This window comes from Dioszegia hungarica (genome assembly GCF_025882075.1).
Source record: "Dioszegia hungarica strain PDD-24b-2 chromosome Unknown MKK02contig_16, whole genome shotgun sequence".
Lineage (NCBI taxonomy): Eukaryota > Fungi > Basidiomycota > Tremellomycetes > Tremellales > Bulleribasidiaceae > Dioszegia > Dioszegia hungarica.
Window position 1 is genome coordinate 240,409 of NW_026515773.1, and position 18,214 is coordinate 258,622.

Here is an 18,214-nt window from a genome sequence, read left to right on the forward strand (position 1 = left end):
CAGAAGTATTGGTAAGTACAAGTACCTTGTCGATAGGCGGTGAGCGGGATGCCGCCTTATGTAGGTAGGACGAGGGTGTCGTCGACGTGAGGCATAAAAGGGAACTGGAATCAGGGGGAAGGGACAACAAATCAAAAGAGGACGATAAGCTTTGTGCTGTACCTGGTGAAAGGAGGGGTCAGGGGAGCCAGCCACATACTCTGGCATCAGTAGCAGTAGCAAAGGATGCGAGCGATGGCCTGGGAGAGGCGGACCTCCCCGCAGACTCGCCACCAAGGGACGTCATAGTAGCAGCAATCACTATTCCTCCTTCGTCCTACCGCTGAACCAGCTCAGCGCTCCTCCGGCCCACCCGCCTTGCCTCTTTGTTCCTGCTTGCCCACCTATCTGCTCCGCCAACCCCCAACCCGCGAGAAGCCCTTCCAGACCCGTCTCATCTTCCCCCTCTCTCCGCCCAAAGAACCTTTGCTTTCCCACCGCAAAGTTGTCCCATCCCTGCCCCCTCTCATACCCTTCCGTCATCTCTTCCGCCTGTTGCTCAGAATAGACAGGACCGCCGGAGGTGTATCCACCGTTATACAATGCTGAGGGAGCCGGACCTTCCCAGTCCATCTCGTCGTCTCTTAAGCGGGATAGAGAGGGTCGAGGAGAGAGTGACGTTTTGCCGAAGACGGGATGATGTTTGGGGGCGAGGTCACGCTGTAGGCGAGAAGAATGATCAGGGGGCGATGAATGGAGGTATGGGTTGTAAACTCCAGGACCGCTGGGTTGTTGATAGGTCGGGCTCGAAGGGACACTGAGCTGGGTAGGACGGACTAAGCGAAGCGCGATAGGATATGGGCTGCGAATGGCCGCGAAGGCATGTACAAGTGCCTGCTTATCAGCTACCTGGCCAATGGGGGAGGTTGTGTGTCTTACGATCGCCTCCAGGACTAGCAGTGTTCCCGTTATTCGGGAAAGAGGCGCCGGCGGTCTCAGACGGGGATAGGACACCAGGATCGCTCCCACGATTCTCATTACGAAGACGAGAAGCATATTACGCTGAAGAGTCAGCTTGGAATTGCGTGCCTCGCTGGGACAGTACTCACAATCCACGTTTCCCTCCCCTTGGCGCGGCCGCGCATATGCTCTCGCTGACGTCGGAGCCAATGAGGATCCCAGGCGAACCATAGTATCGAAGACAAGTGAAGCGCGAGCAGGCCAAGTCTCAGGCCAGGCGTAGAATCGAAGAGATCCGTAAGTCGAGATGGGGCAAGCGCCGCTAAGACCGTAAGCCGTAGCTTGACTGAGCATGTCAAGGGGTGACTCACATGCTAGCCCTGCGCTCCAGCTGGCTACAACTGACGCCCAGAACCCAACGCCTCGTATTCTCCAGACCAGAACCTCGAACTTCCCCGGAGCAGACCCCTTCCCTCCCGCTCTGCTACCAGTGTCGCGCCCTCTCCGAAGCGCAGACCCCCACGCCTCGACCTGTGCCTTCTGATCGGCTTTCCGCAAGGCATCATCCACCGCTGGTTGGCATATGGGGCACACAGGTGGGTAACGGCTATGCAGCGAGGCGAGGTATGATGGTAGCGAGGCGTGAAGTTCAGGATAGCTTGGATCCTGGGTTGTCAGCTCGAATGTCATCCGGGAAGGTCTAGAGTGCTCACGTTATCGTCCGGAAGATACCCTGCCAGCATGTTCATGATCAGAGTCTGATTTGTGAGGCAGCTATGGCAGAACGTTCGAGCTGAGCTTGAGGACGTGGACGGCAAATGTGACGTGGAGGGTGTAGCTGTCTCATCAGCTCATCGCAGCAGAGGCTGGAGCTCTGCAGGGAGGGAGCTCACCTCGGAGCGAGAACGAGCGAGTATTGAAAGCCGGATCGTGCATCGCAGGATGATCAGATAGCATCTCTCCTCTCTGAGGTGTCAGCGTCCTCTCCCCCACAAGCTTCGGTTGTTGAGACCCACCTCATCACGGACATTCCAACATCCACACCGGCCGCAATGCCAATTCCACTTTGTCCCCACCTCCGCCCTCGCCTTTCCCTTCCCCTTCCTGTCGCTTAGACTCGACGGCTGGGGCAGCTGTGCTGGAAGGACCGAGGGCGAGAGGCAGAAGAAGCACTCGACCGCCTGAGGTCTTGTCGCGGAGCGAAGGAGCGGCATGGCTTTGCTTCGCTAACCGGGTTGAGAGGATTTCGTTTCGCGCTTGTGAGAAGCGATGGTCGAGGCCGGACAAGCTAAGATGCGGTCCTTCGCATTTCGTAGATCAACAGTTGACCTTGTGGCTGATACCAGACGGTCTTTTCGACGGTGAAAGTTGAGGTGCAGCAAGAACGAAGACGAAAGTCAAAAGTCGACGGCGCGTGTTCGAGAATGTTTACAGTTCGAGACATCAAATGACCGTCGAGCTTCTTATACCCGAGGCGCTACATAGCCTTGCTCTAACGTATGGGACTATGCACAGCGGATCCCCAGACAACTGCGAAAGGCTAAAAGGTACATTCCAGCAAAATTACGCACAAGTCTGCGATTCCCGCAACCTGGATGACGAAGGTAAGAAAGAGTCTACTTGAACGTCCGTCTCGAAACGCCTCCTGCCTGGTTCCTGTCTTCATCTTATCGACGAATAGAGTCATAACTGGCTCGTCAGCTCCCGTTCCCAGCACGGAGGTTATTTGACTTACGTTGGCGGCACCTCTCCTCCCTGCTGGAACGGCTCCTCCTCCCCTGAGCCAAGCGGGCCAGCATCCTGACTGACAACGGTCTGACGTCCGCCATCCGTCACTGGGCTGGTGGGGTCCGAGCCATAGCCGCCGCTGCCGGAGCCGCCTTGCCCAGGCTGCTGGTTGTTGACCTGCAATCGCTGGCGCTCCTGGTACGCCTCCCTCTGCTTAGCCGACATGCGCGCCATGGCGCCAGCACCTGCGCCGACCGCAGCTGCACCAGCGCCAGCGCCGACCGCGGGTGCGAGCTGACCCGCATTGTAGCCCGAACTGGACCCGCCCGGAAGATAGTTGGAAGCCTCGGGCATGGACGGCATAGGCTCTCCAGCTCCCATGCCGGGACCAGCGGCACCACGACCGGCAAAGCCAGCAGTGGACGCGCTTGAGGGACCGCGAGAGACGTCGGCAGGACTGTTGTAGTAACCGCCATCGGTAGTAGCGGCGGACCGGGGGTACTGTGACATTTGAGGGGACTGGTCGGTCGATTGGGCGGTAGAAGCCACACCAGGGATGAAGTAAGGCTCCACGTCCGGATTGGGCTGGTTGTCGGCCAGGTCGACCGGAGCTCGGTTCGCAGCACGTCCAGGGTCGAACTGAAAGGTCAGCTCGGTCCTAGCTACAAGAGAATCTGACCTACCATGCCATCGTCAAAGTCGTCACGGAGTGACCTTCTCCGCTTGCGGAAGAAGAAGAAGAGCAGTCCGGCAATCAAAGCGAGACCAACCACACCGCCGACCACACCACCCGCGATGGCGCCGGTTTCTATAGGTCAGAAGTGGCCATTGGCAAGAGCTATCTGGTACTCACTTGATGAGTCAGAGTTGTTGTTGCCACTACTAGAAACGGCGCTGGTCTGGATGCTAGTCTCAGTGACAAGCTGTCCGTTGGATCCTGTGCGCGTAACGACCCTGTACATTAGCATCGACACATTACGAGCGGCTGGGGAGGATTTACTGAGTGATGGTCGTTACCGACTGCTGAGCAGCCGAAGCGCTCGACGCGAGGCTCGCGCTCAAGCTGCTAGCAGAAGCACTGGCGCTGGCTCCAGCACTAGACCCCGAAGCGCTGCCGATAGCCGAAGCTGCTGACGAAGCCGAGGCATTACTGGCGGAGATCGCTGATGAGGCAGACGCGGATGCGGATGCGGAAACCGATGACGCCGAAGATGCCGAAGAGGAGTCTATGGAAGAGGTAGATGAGGGGACCGGAGTGGTCGCCGAGGCGCTTGCGGAAGAGCTGGTAGCAGTCGCGGATGCTGAAGCTGTTGAGGATACGGATATGGAAGACGCCGAGTTAACGCTGGACATTTTGGGTGATTACTGCCGAAGGATGAAGAGAGGAAGAGAGGAAGAGAGGAAGAGGGATGCGCAGGGTGTCCAGGCGGGATAGGGGGTACGATGACGGGGTGAAGGGGACGTCGCAGATTTTATGGGGTAAGAGGATCTGAATAGCCCCGGAAAAGAGGGAAGCGAGGACTCTGGGCTATCGAGCGCTGTCCCTGACGCAAGTCTTTGATGATCGCTTCGATGTCGTAGGTGGAGATATGAACAATGTAGTAGATGGGTAGAGATGGAGTATGATGTAGGTAGGTTGATAGGTAGATGATGGGCTTGACTGCGAGAGAGATAGGGAGCGGAAAAGGGGTTCGAGCGAGTGGCGGTGCTATTTTGCTTTTCCTTCCCTCAACCAGGTACACGCTGCCGTCCTTCTCAGGCACAGGGGTCAGAGGATGGGGTGATGGTATAGTGGAGTGCAATGCAATGAAAGATGAAGCCAACAATCATTCACAGAGAGAGGCACAGACAAGACTCACACATAATTGCTTATACCACTGATTCAGAGGGAGGCGAGATGGGGCTGGGGTTTGTGAGACAAAGGGTCTTTCTCGCTCCTTTTCGCTGCAATCCGACGGCCGCGGGGTTGGCGAGAGGGGAACTTGGGTATGTGAGGGTGAGTGTATCAGGTAGATGTCTGTACTCTTGATTTGAAGGTAAGTTGTGGTTGTTGACGTGTGATTGAGAGAGTCTCACCGGTAAGAACCTACGCCTGGTTGAACCGGCAAACCGAAAGGAGCAGTACCTGCTTTCCGCCTTGCGCACTCTTGCGCAAAGTGATTATCGCCTGCAATCCTGACAGAATGAGCACAGCAGCCGACTACATGTGTCTAGCAACGGGAGAATCTAATACAGACCTAATTTACAATCACTAAGCTATCAGCTCTACGGACAAAGATGTCTACACCCCCTAATCTAGCTAGCTCCAGATACAACGAGATCCTCCCTACGGTCCGCTCAACTCCCTCTATCCCCTAACTCCCGCCACCTCTTCGCATCGCTCCCTCTCCCACTCGTCGCACCCTGTCACCGCGGCTCATAAAAGCTCGTCCGCCTCAGCGCCACGCTTAATGGGGGTAGACTTCTCCCATCCCCGCCGAAAGCTGATGTAGAGCCTCCAGTCGAGGTGCGGTAGACCCGCTCGCTGTCCCTCCAGTCCCCCTGCTGCATCCCTGGCATGGTCACCCCTCTCTCCTGCGCTTGCATCGAGTACTCCTGCTCAAATACGCCCGGCCTCTCCTCTATGTCCGGGGGGTGCCAGGAGACGAAGCTGGGCTTGCGACCAGTCTGGCTGGCTGTGGCAGTGGCGGGCCGACGAGCGAGGGAGGTAGGTGATGTAGGCAGGTAGAGCGGACGAGGCTGAGCGGAAGTCCACCCCTGATGGACTTGGTAGTTTGATTGAGGTGGTGGCTGGGAGTGGACAGATGGAATAGGTGGCAGTGCCGACTGGAGGCCATGTTGTGGGATGGGCGGGAGTTGAGCATGGCTTTGCTCGTTTTGGGGAAGGGGGAAACCGTACGAGGACCGCGAGTCCGGCGACAGCTCGGGTGGTGTATTGCCTGGTATCGGCTGACCTGACTGACGCCTTGCCCCCATTCCCGGCCTCGCCAATCCCGGACACGGTCCCCTCTTCTTTTGCGCCCCCGTGTACGAGCACTCTACACCCGCCTCCCTGCACCTCGAGCACGTCCCCGTCTCGCCCGACTGTCCGCCTGCATCACACCGCACCTTCCTCGACCTGCACGCATTGCACGCCTTGGTAGTCCGCGAAATGGGGACACGGGAGCCGCCCGGATTGAAGTCAAACTCCCGATAGATGATCCGGTTGGTGGCTGGATTGATATCGTACGGTTGCCCAGAGTGGCGCCGGTACATATCCGGCCGGAGGGTGGGGATAGGATTGTCGACCGAGGGGCGGTGTTGGCGGGCGAAGAAAGGGGCGGAGCCTGCAGTGGAGAGTGGAGCGGACATTGGGGTGGATGGGGACCGCTCGAGAGCAGCAGTGGAAGGGAGTTCCGATCGGTGGAGGGGAGAGACCGACCTCGCGGTGGCGGGTGGCGAGTCAACGCTGAGGGTGTTGAGGAGATTGAAGATAGAGGAGGTGGGGGTTGGCTCCATGCCTGGCTCGAAGAAGGAGAGGGGAGGAAGTGTGAGAGGTGGGGGGATCTTCCCCCGCAGAGGAAGATAGGCTGGGTCCGGTGACAGACTACGCAAGGTATCTGAGGGAGAGGATATGACGGGCTGAGGCATAACGACCTCGCTTGTGCCGCTATGCGACTGAATGAGGAGGTGACGTAGCCGAGGGGAGAGGTTGTTGATGGCCATTGCGAGAGGCTTGTAGATGGGTGATGTATGAATGGGAGAAGGGGAGGCGGAATGCCTAGCAGTGAATGCCCAACGCTGGTCCTTGTTGTCCAACGCTAAAGCGCTAAGCATAGACGGAGGGCTGGAGGAGTGGCGGGAGGCGCACCGTGAGACAGATCCGAGGAGTATTCTCTCAGCTGTCCTGGCGGAATTGCCTTTAGGTCCGAGGGGTACAGACGTAGTCGCTGAACCTTCCTCTCGAATGGCGCTGTCGCCTGAGGATTTGCTCTTCTTTGTTGTTGTTGCAGAATTCTCCGATCGTAGAGCGGTGCCTTGCGGTCTGGATTCGTCAGTATAAGCTTTTTGACCGGAAGGAGACATTTAGAACTTACGGAGTTTTAGATTCGCTCGGGTTTGGCGCTAGAAGACTGCTCGGCAGTGGCGGCTCCGGAGCACCGGAGTATTTGCCGCAGAACGTGAGAGGACGAGCGGGGCAGTTTGTGGGAATTGTATACGGATGCAGATGCTGGTGATGCTGATGGATGAGAAGAGCGGACGACAGAATCTTCCCGTGTTGATGAAGGAGCTGATTGTCTTCTCTTCGGACAACAGTCGCGCTCGTACCATATCGAGAGGGTTTCGTGATATCTGCATCCCCTTACTGCGAGCACAAAGCCCGTGTCAGCCGGATAGAACATGGACCAAGGGAGCCGAAAACGCTCTCTCGTGTGAACGCTGTACTGAGCCATTTGTGGACGAGATCTCCCGAGAGGGTGACAGCCATAGCGCGCACTCCCCGGATCATTTGAGCACCTGCTCTGTGGCGTCCATCGCGAAATCGGCGGTATGTCTCAGTGGTAGGGCGCCACTCTCGCCGAGAGCAGCAGATCGGTAACGCTAACGGCATATCCTCTGGTCACGCCGTGCCTTCTGTCAGCAGTTATCCCGTGTTCCGGATCGCCGGAGGTTTCAGGTTTCGGACATTTACGTGAGGCGGTCTTGACTGATCAGTGATTGTCCGCCACGTTTCATCTTGTCATGCCGGCTATGTGGGAGGGCTCCGAAGTGTTTCATGTACTGCTTAAGGTGTACAAGACGCGCAAGGCTAGAAGAGCTCTGTGACATGGCCGAGCGATCAGTATCCGACACTTGAGGTTTTGCCTCCGCAGAGCTCGCGTTTCACTTCCCAAAGCGGAAGTTCTGACTTGCACGAATTTTGCGATAAGGTCCTCGCGTCTCGCTGCGGGCTACATATCTCCAGTCGCCCGTGCGACCTGGGATCACCCGAACTACCCGCTGGCAAGAAGGCAAAAGTTGAACTCATCTCATAAAGCTACAGGCATCTATAATTCTGACTATTTAAATGATCTAACCTCTCTATACCGCTACTACTGGATCCTCCCTCACCGGCATCTTCTCCTGCCTATACCAGAGAACAAAGACGAGACCTGTCGCCAGGATGTATCCCGACGTGAAGAAGTAGCCGTTCCTCGATCCCACCCAGTCCTCCACCGTGCCGTCGCCAGTAGCGATGAGACCCGCCTGGACCGCGATACCGATGACACCGCCGACCTGGAAGATGACATTGGCGAAGCTGCCTCCGATACCGGCCGACTCGAGGGGGAAGGACATGATGATCATCGAGTTCATCGAGATGAAGATGATCATGGCGCCAGCCGTACCGATGACTTCTCCGGTGAAGATGTATGCCCAGTATTTGGACCCGTGACCGCCGCCCGAGAAGGCAAAGAGCATGGAGCCGACGAAGCAGAAGACCGAGGCGATGGGCTGGACGTAGCGAGGACGGGTGATGAGCCATGGCATGACTTGGGTGAGAATGCCGACGACGAGAGCAGTGACGCCCATAGGAAGAAGCTTGACCGCCGCCAAGATGGCCGAGTCGTTGAGGGCGATCTGAAAGTAGGTGGCGAGGCGGAGCTGGACCGTGGCCATCCACATGAAGACCCCGGAGGCTTGGAGGAGGAGAGGAAAGATGTTGGGGTAGGACCAGATGCCGTGGGGAAGGAGGGAGTAACCGACGGGGAGGAAGCGCTCATAGATGATGAATGCGGCTGCGAGGACGACCGAGATGATGAAGGGGGCGATGAATTGGGCGGAAGACCAGCCGATCATGGGCGCCTGAGTGAAGCCGTAGACGAAGAGGATGAGGGAGGCGACCATGATGCCTACGCCGGGAAGATCCATCCGCTTGATCTTGTCCCAGGAGCCGAGACCCGATGCGACCGCCTCCGTTTTGGGCATAAGGAACCAAGCGATGACAGCAAAGGGTGCCTGAGGATCAGCTGATGTTCAATGCATTGAGAGGGGAAGATGGCCTCACAGTCAAGATGGTGATGAAGCGGAAGTACCACCTCCAGTCGGCCAGCAGGAAGACACCGGCGAGGACGAGGGCGATAGTGTTGGCCAAAGCGCCCGACATACCAAAGAGACCGAGCTTCTTTGCCTGCTCGTCCGGATCCGGGTACATCTGAACGATCATGTTGATGGCAGAGGGGATGGTGAGCACCGCGAGGAGGGCGCTGATGGACCGCAAGACGTAGAAGGCGATCTCATTGGTCATGAAGCTGATGATGAGGTAGGTGATGGAAATGCCGGCGAAGCCGAAGGTGAAGACGCGGTGGGGAGGGTAGAGGTCGGCGAGACGGCCGGCAAAGAGGAGACAGGCGGCGCTAGAAGTGGTCAGCATTGTGTACGAAGCAGGGATAGAAAGTATACTCACAAGACCATTGAGTAAGTACCCAGAACCCATGCCTCGTTGGCGAAGCTGATGTGCAGATCCTCGGCGATCGGAGCCGTCATAAGGAAGGTAGCGGAGACACCGGCGGCATCACTGCGAGTCAGCTCTGCTCGAGACAGCTTCAAGGACAGAAGAGATTCGGAGGTGGAGGAAAAACAGAGAGGTGACTCACATGAACATAGCCAGACTGTAGATGAGAAGCAAGAGGCTCTTCTTCGCCGACGAGAGACTAGACAGTGCGTCTGAGACCTTATGCGTCGGGAGACCTTCGAGCTTGAGACCATCTGCACCGGTCGCTTCCTTCTTGAGCGAGCCATGGTCTGAGCTGATGACGGTTGGTGTACGGGACATCTCGCGAGAGTCTGCCGAGTCGGAGTGCGGGAGCCTGAGTGTGGATGTGGGAGCTGGGTTGGACATGTCAGAAAGGGATAGTCAGAGGTGGTGAAGGTGTTGTATGCGAGTGGATGAGGGAGGGTCAGTCAACTTTCCACACGAGCTCTTATATATATCTCTTGGACGTGACCACCGGCTCCGAGGCCCGTCGGGCATGGTACGACTCCGTGCCTCAAGCTTAATCATCGATATCGAGGCTCTCTAGCATGACCGAGTCTTACAAAGGAGGTTCATTAGAGGTGTGAGTTGCATGACCGAGGTATGACCGAGCGAAAATCTGATCAAAGGTCCGCACGCGGACGCTTGGTCATCTTACGGCACTGCTTATCTACTCGAATCTCGCTATGCCCGTCGGCCATCGCGACTCGGTCGACTGCAGCTACAGTATACCTCGCGCTCACCTCGGTCAACTACACGTGCATGCTTCATGAGACAGCGCAAAGTTGTTGCAGCTTCGGACATCCGACCTCGGGCTCGGCCAGTAGCCACAAACGTTCATGATGCGTGATCTGCTCTCATACGCTGATCAAGCTACGCAACACACTATCCTTGGCCCCGGCCAAGTCTCGGTCCCGAACGACCCTCGTTTCTGCAGTTGCTGTGTGCGACAAGGCCCACCTGAAGTGGACTCTCGTCGGAAGATATCAGCTATAATCACCCTGACACCTCATTCCGTGCGCAAGCGGCATAACATGCACTAGCTTATGGACTGGCTACCAGACATTAACACTAACAGTCTCACGCCCTACGCTTGCTACAACGGCCATCTCCCAATCAAAGTGAAACGAGCTCGACGGCGCCGTGTCTATAGGGGGTAATCGCGGTATCTCTCCCACTGCCTCCTCACTCCCTCCTCGGCCCTTCTCGTTCAAGTCCGGATGAAACTCCGACGGTCCCGCCGGCCAGGGATTATACGGCGTCACTTGCACCTCCTCCATCCCGTCATAAGCGCTCTCGTGTTCACTGTCCGCTGACGGCTGGCTGTGGGGGGGTCGAGCGGACTGTGAGCCCGGATCGACAGCTGCGATCCCCCCTTCCTCCTCTAGCCAAAGGTGCGGCATCCCTATTTCCCTTGCGAAGCGCAGCGAGGGCGGTCGGCGGTGTTGTCGGCGAGAGCCGGGCGGGGGTGTGGTAATATCCGTTGTACCGGGCTGAGGATATGCGGTAGGAAGGCAGGGGACGTGCGGAGTGGAGGATGAGCGTTTATGCCCAGCGGGAGAGCGCGACACGGGTACGGCCAGCTTGAATGCGGCTTGGGAAGTCGAGCGCTTGCGTGGGGAGTGCTTGACTTTGATGCTTGCCTGTCGGACGTTTGGGCGCAGCAAGGTGTCTGGGATCTGTGGACGAGGGGGGAGCGCCGGAATGAGCATGGTGGTACTGCCCTGCTTGGACTTAGGCATAATTCCCGACTCGGCGCTCTGCCGCGATACCGCCCTGTACACCGCTGTTCCGTCGATGTCGTGTCTGGCTGCCTCAAGCCCCTTCCACGCAGCCTCCATCCCCTTCCCGATATCCCTGAGATCCACCATACTTGGGATCCGGCCTATCCGCCCCGAGCCCTTCTCCTCCACCGTAGGCAGAGCAATCACGCTCATAGCCATCGTCATCGTCCGACACCTATCCTCATCCATGCCCTTCCTTCCGGCCTGCTCGGGTCCGGCGGCATTCCCTCCCGCTCGCCCATCCACCGAAGCAGTGACAGGTCCGCTCCACCGCCACACACCCGAGAGCCGCCGCCACACCGAGACTCGGCGATCTCGGTCGAGTGAAGCCGGGGTGGGACTGAGGCTCGTCATGAGTCGACTGCGGCGGAAGAGGGAGAAGGAGAAGGAAGAGGGCGGAGGGGTGATGACAGCCGAGAGGGGGCGGGAGAAGTTGCGCCTTTCTCCCGCTTTGAATGAGGGTTGGCGGGAGAGCGGTGACTGCGGGATATCGAGCGTCAGCGTTGGACGTCGAGGAGTAGGAAGTGGGGCTGGTGTAGGCCGAGGAGATGAATCGCGATAGGAGGATAGAGGCAGGGATTTGGCTGGGGTGGGCGGCGCAGTGGAGGCTGTATCGTCCGACGACGGGTCTTTGCTGGGTGGCGGAGGAGGAAAAAGGTCAGAGTCACCGCTCTTCTCAATATGCAACACCTGATGATCAGCTAAAAGTGCAAGAGCCTCACTGGCTGACTATAACTTACTGCAACAGGGTCTCGCTGAATGAGACCTTCACCTCCCCGACCCGCAATTCCGACGCTGAACATCTCGCGAAAGCTCCCAGATTGGCGCCTCGCCCATACCACCGCCGCCGCGGCGACAAGCAGCACAATGACCGCTACAGTGACCAATGTACCCACCGCGGCCTTGCTGAGTGGCTTGTCAGGCATGGAGCACGTACTAGCGGGGTAGGTAGGGATGAAGATTGATGACAGCTACCAGAGCTGAAAGAAAGGCTGGGTACCGCACAGCAGTATGATGAGTGAGATGAGAGATCAGCACCGCTTCATCCCAAGGAGCTTGAGAAGCGGCTTTGGGTACAAAGGATCGGTATACCTCCTTCAGCCCCTGGTCGTCTCCTAGAATTACCCCAAAGGCGGTCCTGTCAGGTAAAGCAGGGGTCAAAGAATGAGCTCATCGCCCCCTTCGTCTTGTACAGCCCCAAGCATTAGCGACGGCTTCAGCTAGTCTCCGTTAGCGTCTCCCCAGGTATAGTTTTGTATGTAACGCCGACATAATACGGTCCCCTCGGGCGGGTACGGTGGATGCTGAGTCTGTACTATGTGCCGATGACCGTGTTTCAGACATATATGGGTCGCCTCGGGCGCGTACGGTGTGATTGCGTGGATGCGATATCGGATACAGGTCGGATAGTAGTTGCTACAGACATGATGTTGTCTTTTGGCTCGAGCCTGGTGAGTCGGACGGGGTGATGCGCAGGAATTGATCACCGCTGGGTGGCGTTATTGTAGGCGAGGATGTAGAAGGGTCTGATCCAGACTTCTCCGCCGCCCCATCCGACATGGGCGTGGTCGTCCGTGATCCTACATTTGCCCGGATGATCCCCACTATCCGTATCAGCACATGCCGTGCGAGGCAGAAAGAGGACGAAAAGACTCACCCCTCCCACTCCCCTTTGGCGACAAACAGACTCTGCCCGTCCCTCTCCCTCCCGCCCTCGACGGGCTGCCACCCCTCCACCTTGGTGCTCTCGCCATGCTGGAAGCACATCCACTTGAAGAGCGTCGGGTCCGGCTTGGCGCAGAGTACCTCGAACGTATCAAGGTTCAGCTCGCCGCCGCCATATGGGACCGAGGCACCGCCCAGGAGGTGCGGACCGGCTTTACCGAGGTGGAGCCCGCCCTCGTGCCATACTCGAGCAGAGAAGAGGGGCTGATTTGAGCCGCCTTCGTGCCCGATCTGGAGGGCGTCAGGAGGGAAGGTGAATGATGTACCGGGCTGGACGAGTTTCCATGTGACGAGGGGTTTGACACCTCGGGTTTCTACCAGTCAGCACAGCACGACTCGAGCATCGGTAGTATTGCGACTCACGATTGTAGAAGTTCGTCCGCTCCCTGGCAGTCTCCAGCCACTCCCGCTGCCCGTTCCCCTTCTCACCCCACCGCCGCCACACCGCCCCTTTTGCACTTTCCACCTTCTCATCTTGGTCATACGCCCACATCCCTAGTCCGCCGACCCTCCATACCCGCTTCCCCTTAAGCTCATCCTTCCACTCGCCCTGATCTTGCGCCTTGGCACCCTCCTGCTTGGCCGTAAGGAACCGAAGCGACTCGTCCGCCTTGCTCGAGAAGAACTGGGCGGTCGACATGCCGCGGCCTTGCTTGGATTTACCGAGCGAGCGGGAAGAATCGCCCGTCACGGTGCCTTCCGAGTCGGGGGACGAGTCGTTGTCGTCGTGCGTCTCGACGCCGTATGAAGGGGGATGCGAGGTGGTGTACTGGACGGACTCGGGGTGAGGGGCGATGAGAGGAGGGATGCCGTGTTGAGGATTGGAAGCCATTCCGCCTCGGTCGGCGTGCTTCTGGGACTGCGCGAATCCGCTGTAGCCTGGTGGTTGAGGTGGGAGCTGACCGAAAGGCATTGTGGATGATATGGGGGTCCAGAGATGCAAGCGGACGTCAGGCTGATTGATCAGCGAGGCTCCATCTCTCAATTGATCCCCGCAAAGTGGCAAGGGCGCTAGCGTGGAACGTGAAATGGACAAGCTGTCCGCACCGCGCCGCTCCGCCACCGAGCCGCGCCCAAAGAAGGGTGACAAGTATTCGGTTCAACCTTGTCAAAGGGACGTGGGGACGGAGACGGGACATCGGAGGCCCAGCCCTGGAGCACGCCCTGGGAAGAAAAGGAAAGACAACGCACCGCTCCACCAAAGTCGCTTAGGTGCGGTGCCTCACACCGCCAGTAGGTGCCCCGATACCATATCACTGCGCCCGGATAGTATTGCATGCCATGTCCCGACCAGAGTGGCGGACTCGACTCGGCGAGTGGCGTGGAGGGGCCAGAGGAGGACGATGGATCGTACATTGCGTGTGCGTCGCTCGCGATGTTCGCTGGTGAAAGAAAGTGTATGTACAAGTTACAACAGATGGACAACTAGCCAGCGGTCCCACACCCCTAGCCTCTATTCTGCTCGTATATAGCTCGTACGACTAGACCCCTCGCTTCGCTCGCTCGCCCTTGTCTGCCGCGCTTTTGAGCTTTAAATTGAGCTTGAGCTACCGGGACGGAGACTGATCAGTACTGAGCTAAAATGTCATCCGAAGTCCGGTGGCAAAGTGTGATCGGGGCCATTTTTACGTCAAACAGAGATCTTGGCAGGCAGGGATCGAGCTTCGAGGAATGGACACTAATAAGCTCCGGCGGAGGCATTGCCACATGGTGAAGGTTTCCGGCAGGACTAAGAGCTTGGGGATGGCGGTGGCCTTCTCAGCTGATCAGAGTGAAAGTCCCTCCTAGACAGCGACACGGCGCTCTCAGACACCAACAATCACCGAAGACGCGAGCACCTCTGCGCAGGCATGTGTGGACAACCTCCAAATTTACTCCGTACCTCCCCTTTGCCTGGCGCAGCATAGAGGCGGAGATGTGACAGGGATGGACTGTCGATTATGACTGAGAGGCTATTGGAGGAGAATGGAGTGATAGCGACGGTTGGGAGATCACACAGGCAGCGTGTAAGATGTGAGACCGCGATCCCGCTTTTTTAACGACCGGTATCCATAAAGTTGCTGATCGAGAGCAAAGATATGCCCCATTCCTCCGTCATAGCGGATGATCGCGAGAGAGCCTGCGATCAGTAGCAGGGTGAGTATGCCGCCGACGACAAAGTCCGTCAGAGGATACAAGCCGAAGTTTGGAGGTGCTAGGCTCATGCATTGGAGTTCTACATGAAACCGTCGCAAGGGTAGGCGATCCGACCGGGGGCGAATCGATTAGTCGAACAGACCGAAGCCCTATCACAGTCAGCTATGCCCTTGCAGCCTTGAACGCGCGTGAGCCAACTCACCATGTCGTCGTCGGACTCCTCCTTCTCCTCAACCTTCTTCTCCTCAGCGGCCGGGGCAGCAGCCTCACCGGCGGCAGCGGCACCACCAGCGGCAGCGGGCGCGCCAGCAGCGGCGGGGGCACCACCGCCACCAACGTTGGTCAAGAGGTCCTTGACGTTCTTGCCGTCGAGGGCCTTGGCGAGGAGCGAGGCCCAGATGGGCTCGACATCGACCTTGGCGGCCGAGGTGAGGGAGACGATCTTGTCACCCTAATATGTCAGCTGAGAACCAGCAAGGGAGCGACAATGTACTCACGGTGATCTCAATGCCCTCGTCGGCTAGGATCAGAGCGGCGTAGGTGGCAGCAAGTTCGGAAGACTGGCAGATTAGCCAGGGTTCAGATAATTCCCTTTCGCAGCTTCCTCTTTGACGCCTGTCTCCCTCTCCGCGCCTGTCCTCCTCCTCGCTGCAGCAGCCTCAACTCACCATCGTTGCAAGTAAACCAATTTAAGCCTGTTTGGCGGGAATACTTTCAGAGATGGTATATAGGCAGGAACGAGCTCTGCACAGGCGAGAGAGAAGTTTGGCAAGCAGCAAGCAGCAGTGCGGGCAGCAGGGATGACGTGGCACATCCTATTTTGGGTGGCGAACCAGTGATAAGCATTTCCTAATCGGCGTTTCGGCGGAGTTTCGTATGAGCGGATTCAGAAACTCCCTTCTTATTTGTGGCGGATTTAGATAGACCCTTGGCTCTCTCTCGGTCTGGCGGTGGAGCTGTTGCAGTCTTTGGTCAACGGTTTCTCTTCATCCATCAAGTCTGAGGTAGTGATTCAAGATGGCGCCTTCTACTAGGTAAGCTCCACTCCTGCAGACAGCAGTTCAGACGCAACAGCTGACTCTCGCAGTACCGCATCCGCCGAGGTGAGCTATACGATCCGATTACTGGCGGAAAAGATTTTCGAGCATGGAATAGCTCGGATGGAGCATAAGGAGGAGCATGATGGGATGGGGAGACGATGGGGACATGGGATACGACGGGCAGGGAATACAGGACAGGAGCTCATACCATTCTAGCAAATCGCTGTCCCCGAGACGCTCCTGAAGAAGCGCAGGACGAACGAGGCTTCCCGCGAGGCCAAGCTCCAGGCCGCTGCCAAGGCGAAGACTGTGAGTTGATCTCTTCTTTCCCACCCCCTTCATCCACTTCCTCCCACCTCTTCAATGATGCAAAACCATAACCTATAACCTGGGCTAGTCGCGACGATGCTGCCCTAAATTTAACCATCTTTCGGGACTGAACCTTTTACTTCCCCTTCCCTTACTTTCGACTGGATTGCTACATTCACGCGAGGGACAGAGCTGATCCAACAGGAGTCCAAGCAGAAGCGCAAGGTCATCTTCAAGCGTGCCGACCAGTACGTCAAGGAGTACATCTCGCAGGAGAAGGAGGAGGTCCGTCTGCAGCGTGAAGCACGCAAGACCGGCGACTTCTATGTCCCCGCCCAGGCCAAGGTCTACTTTGTCGTCCGTCTGAAGGGGTGAGTCTAGTCTATCGCTGGTACTCGAGCAGAGCTGACTGCGGTAGTATCTCCAAAATCGCCCCTAAACCCAAAAAGATCCTCCAGCTCCTCCGTCTCCTCCAAATCAACAACGGTGTATTCGTCCGCGTCACCAAGGCGACCACCCAGATGCTGCACATTGTCGAGCCTTACATCACCTACGGCGAGGTCAACCTCAAGGCCGTCCGTGAACTCATCTACAAGCGCGGTTACGCCAAGATCGACGGCCAGCGTATCCCCATCACCGACAACGCCATCATTGAGAAGCAGCTCGGCAAGTACGGTATCATCTGTGAGTCGACCTTTCTCTGGAGCTATTATCTGTGAGCTCGAGCTGACCACAAAGGCATGGAGGACCTCGTCCACGAGATTGTCACCTGCGGCCCCAACTTCAAGCAGGCCACCTCATCCCTCTGGCCCTTCAAACTTTCCAACCCCAACGGCGGATGGAGGCCCCGGAAGTTCATTGGCTACGTCGAGGGCGGTGACACCGGAAACAGGGAGAAGCACATGAGCAAGCTCGTCCACCAGATGGTGTAGGGTGGAGGGGTTGTTTTTGTAGGGATGTATCCAGTTCCGATTCCGCCAGAAGAGCTGTGGGGGTATGAAAGCGCGGGCGAGTGGACACGACTCATTGTACGCTCGTTACCTGGACAGGAGTATCGGCTACTCTACTACTGCATCATTGCTGCGCTGTATACGTTGTAGCTGCAGCAAATCTGTACGCGAGCAGAATTTCAGCCGAGGTGGAGGTTGTCAGAACTTTGAACAAGCCACGGATGGGATGATATCATCTCCTATATCTCTATACATCTCGCCCAGAATGCTTACCCGGGTCATAAGACTGCGCCTAGCCCGCTCTTTGGGCCGCGTGCGGCCTTTCTCTTCGGCGTACGTCGAGACCTGCTGGTCCTCGTCCAGGCGCTAATTTGATAGACAGACCGAGGTCCCTCCCCTTCCGCCCCTCTCCTCCTTACACCTCCCAACGGACCCTGTCGGTCCTTATCCGCTCTATCGCTCTCCCCCTCCTCCTTCCTCTCCGGCTTACTCTGAGCTTCCGGACTCGCTCGATGGGCTTCCAAGCGATAAATCTCTGCAGCTCAAAACGAAACAGCGACTCACGCGCGCGGTCGTTGCTGAATTGGAAGAGTATACGGAGGAAGAGCTTAGAGAGTTCTATGCGGCTGTAGTCCAGAGTAGCGCCGAAGCTCTCGCTGCGCCTGAAGGGAAGGGGAAGGCTAGACTGGCTGGACCAAGTGGTGTGAGGCAGTTGGAGGCACCAAGAGGCAAGAAGGAGAGGGGAGGGGGAGGGGAAGTGCTTAGAGGTCTGGCAGAGCGGTTTGCGCCAGCCTCGGGCGAGGGTGCGGCGAGCTCGAAAGCCGTGGGATCACGAGCTAGGGAGGATGAAGGTGGAGTGAGAGAAAATGTGGATCGGCTGGCGCGGTTCTTGGAGGAAGAAGAGCTTTCTGCGCCGGGCCCATCTACTGGAGCTGGCGTAAGGGTACCGCTGGGGCTGGTCAGTCGGGTTGAGGGGAGGGCGCTTCTCGCAGAAGCGGTAAGTTGTCTTCTCCCGTCTTCGGCATTGGACCAAAGAAGAGTCTAGCTGATACGGCAGGTCCGCGAGGGTGATGCGTCTGCACTGGTTGCTCTGATGGAGCTCCTACCTAG

General features: G+C 57.6%; 7 protein-coding genes across 7 annotated transcripts; 1 reads left to right on the forward strand and 6 right to left on the reverse strand.

Moving 5' to 3' along the window:
* Positions 1 to 56: 56 nt before the first annotated feature.
* On the reverse strand, positions 57 to 2,153 carry MKK02DRAFT_38184 (Ima1 N-terminal domain-containing protein; the record flags this gene model as incomplete). Its single annotated transcript, XM_053089977.1, has 10 exons — positions 57 to 104; positions 163 to 200; positions 384 to 873; positions 919 to 1,041; positions 1,089 to 1,133; positions 1,168 to 1,285; positions 1,346 to 1,605; positions 1,653 to 1,777; positions 1,833 to 1,905; positions 1,956 to 2,153. The coding sequence occupies 10 exons, from the start codon at positions 2,151 to 2,153 to the stop codon at positions 57 to 59; spliced, it is 1,518 nt and encodes a 505-aa protein (XP_052943306.1).
* A 453-nt stretch (positions 2,154 to 2,606) lies between these two features.
* On the reverse strand, positions 2,607 to 4,020 carry MKK02DRAFT_38185 (uncharacterized protein; the record flags this gene model as incomplete). The annotated part of the gene is made up of 5 exons (XM_053089978.1): positions 2,607 to 2,628; positions 2,675 to 3,306; positions 3,351 to 3,475; positions 3,521 to 3,621; positions 3,668 to 4,020. 5 exons carry the CDS (start codon positions 4,018 to 4,020, stop codon positions 2,607 to 2,609), a joined length of 1,233 nt encoding a protein of 410 aa, XP_052943307.1.
* A 1,053-nt stretch (positions 4,021 to 5,073) lies between these two features.
* Positions 5,074 to 6,372, reverse strand: MKK02DRAFT_38186 (uncharacterized protein; the record flags this gene model as incomplete). The annotated part of the gene is made up of 1 exon (XM_053089979.1): positions 5,074 to 6,372. The coding sequence occupies one exon, from the start codon at positions 6,370 to 6,372 to the stop codon at positions 5,074 to 5,076; it is 1,299 nt and encodes a 432-aa protein (XP_052943308.1).
* Positions 6,373 to 7,728: 1,356 nt separating this feature from the next.
* On the reverse strand, positions 7,729 to 9,460 carry MKK02DRAFT_18093 (putative efflux protein EncT; the record flags this gene model as incomplete). The annotated part of the gene is made up of 4 exons (XM_053085890.1): positions 7,729 to 8,643; positions 8,693 to 9,041; positions 9,092 to 9,202; positions 9,282 to 9,460. 4 exons carry the CDS (start codon positions 9,458 to 9,460, stop codon positions 7,729 to 7,731), a joined length of 1,554 nt encoding a protein of 517 aa, XP_052943309.1.
* A 755-nt stretch (positions 9,461 to 10,215) lies between these two features.
* MKK02DRAFT_38188 (uncharacterized protein) lies at positions 10,216 to 11,870 on the reverse strand (the record flags this gene model as incomplete). Its single annotated transcript, XM_053089980.1, has 2 exons — positions 10,216 to 11,634; positions 11,685 to 11,870. The coding sequence occupies 2 exons, from the start codon at positions 11,868 to 11,870 to the stop codon at positions 10,216 to 10,218; spliced, it is 1,605 nt and encodes a 534-aa protein (XP_052943310.1).
* Positions 11,871 to 12,427: 557 nt separating this feature from the next.
* Positions 12,428 to 13,582, reverse strand: MKK02DRAFT_38189 (uncharacterized protein; the record flags this gene model as incomplete). The annotated part of the gene is made up of 3 exons (XM_053089981.1): positions 12,428 to 12,548; positions 12,602 to 12,983; positions 13,033 to 13,582. The coding sequence occupies 3 exons, from the start codon at positions 13,580 to 13,582 to the stop codon at positions 12,428 to 12,430; spliced, it is 1,053 nt and encodes a 350-aa protein (XP_052943311.1).
* Positions 13,583 to 15,203: 1,621 nt separating this feature from the next.
* On the forward strand, positions 15,204 to 17,086 carry MKK02DRAFT_34516 (putative 60s ribosomal protein l7; the record flags this gene model as incomplete). The annotated part of the gene is made up of 5 exons (XM_053088958.1): positions 15,204 to 15,233; positions 16,062 to 16,154; positions 16,359 to 16,525; positions 16,573 to 16,838; positions 16,893 to 17,086. 5 exons carry the CDS (start codon positions 15,204 to 15,206, stop codon positions 17,084 to 17,086), a joined length of 750 nt encoding a protein of 249 aa, XP_052943312.1.
* Positions 17,087 to 18,214: the final 1,128 nt, after the last annotated feature.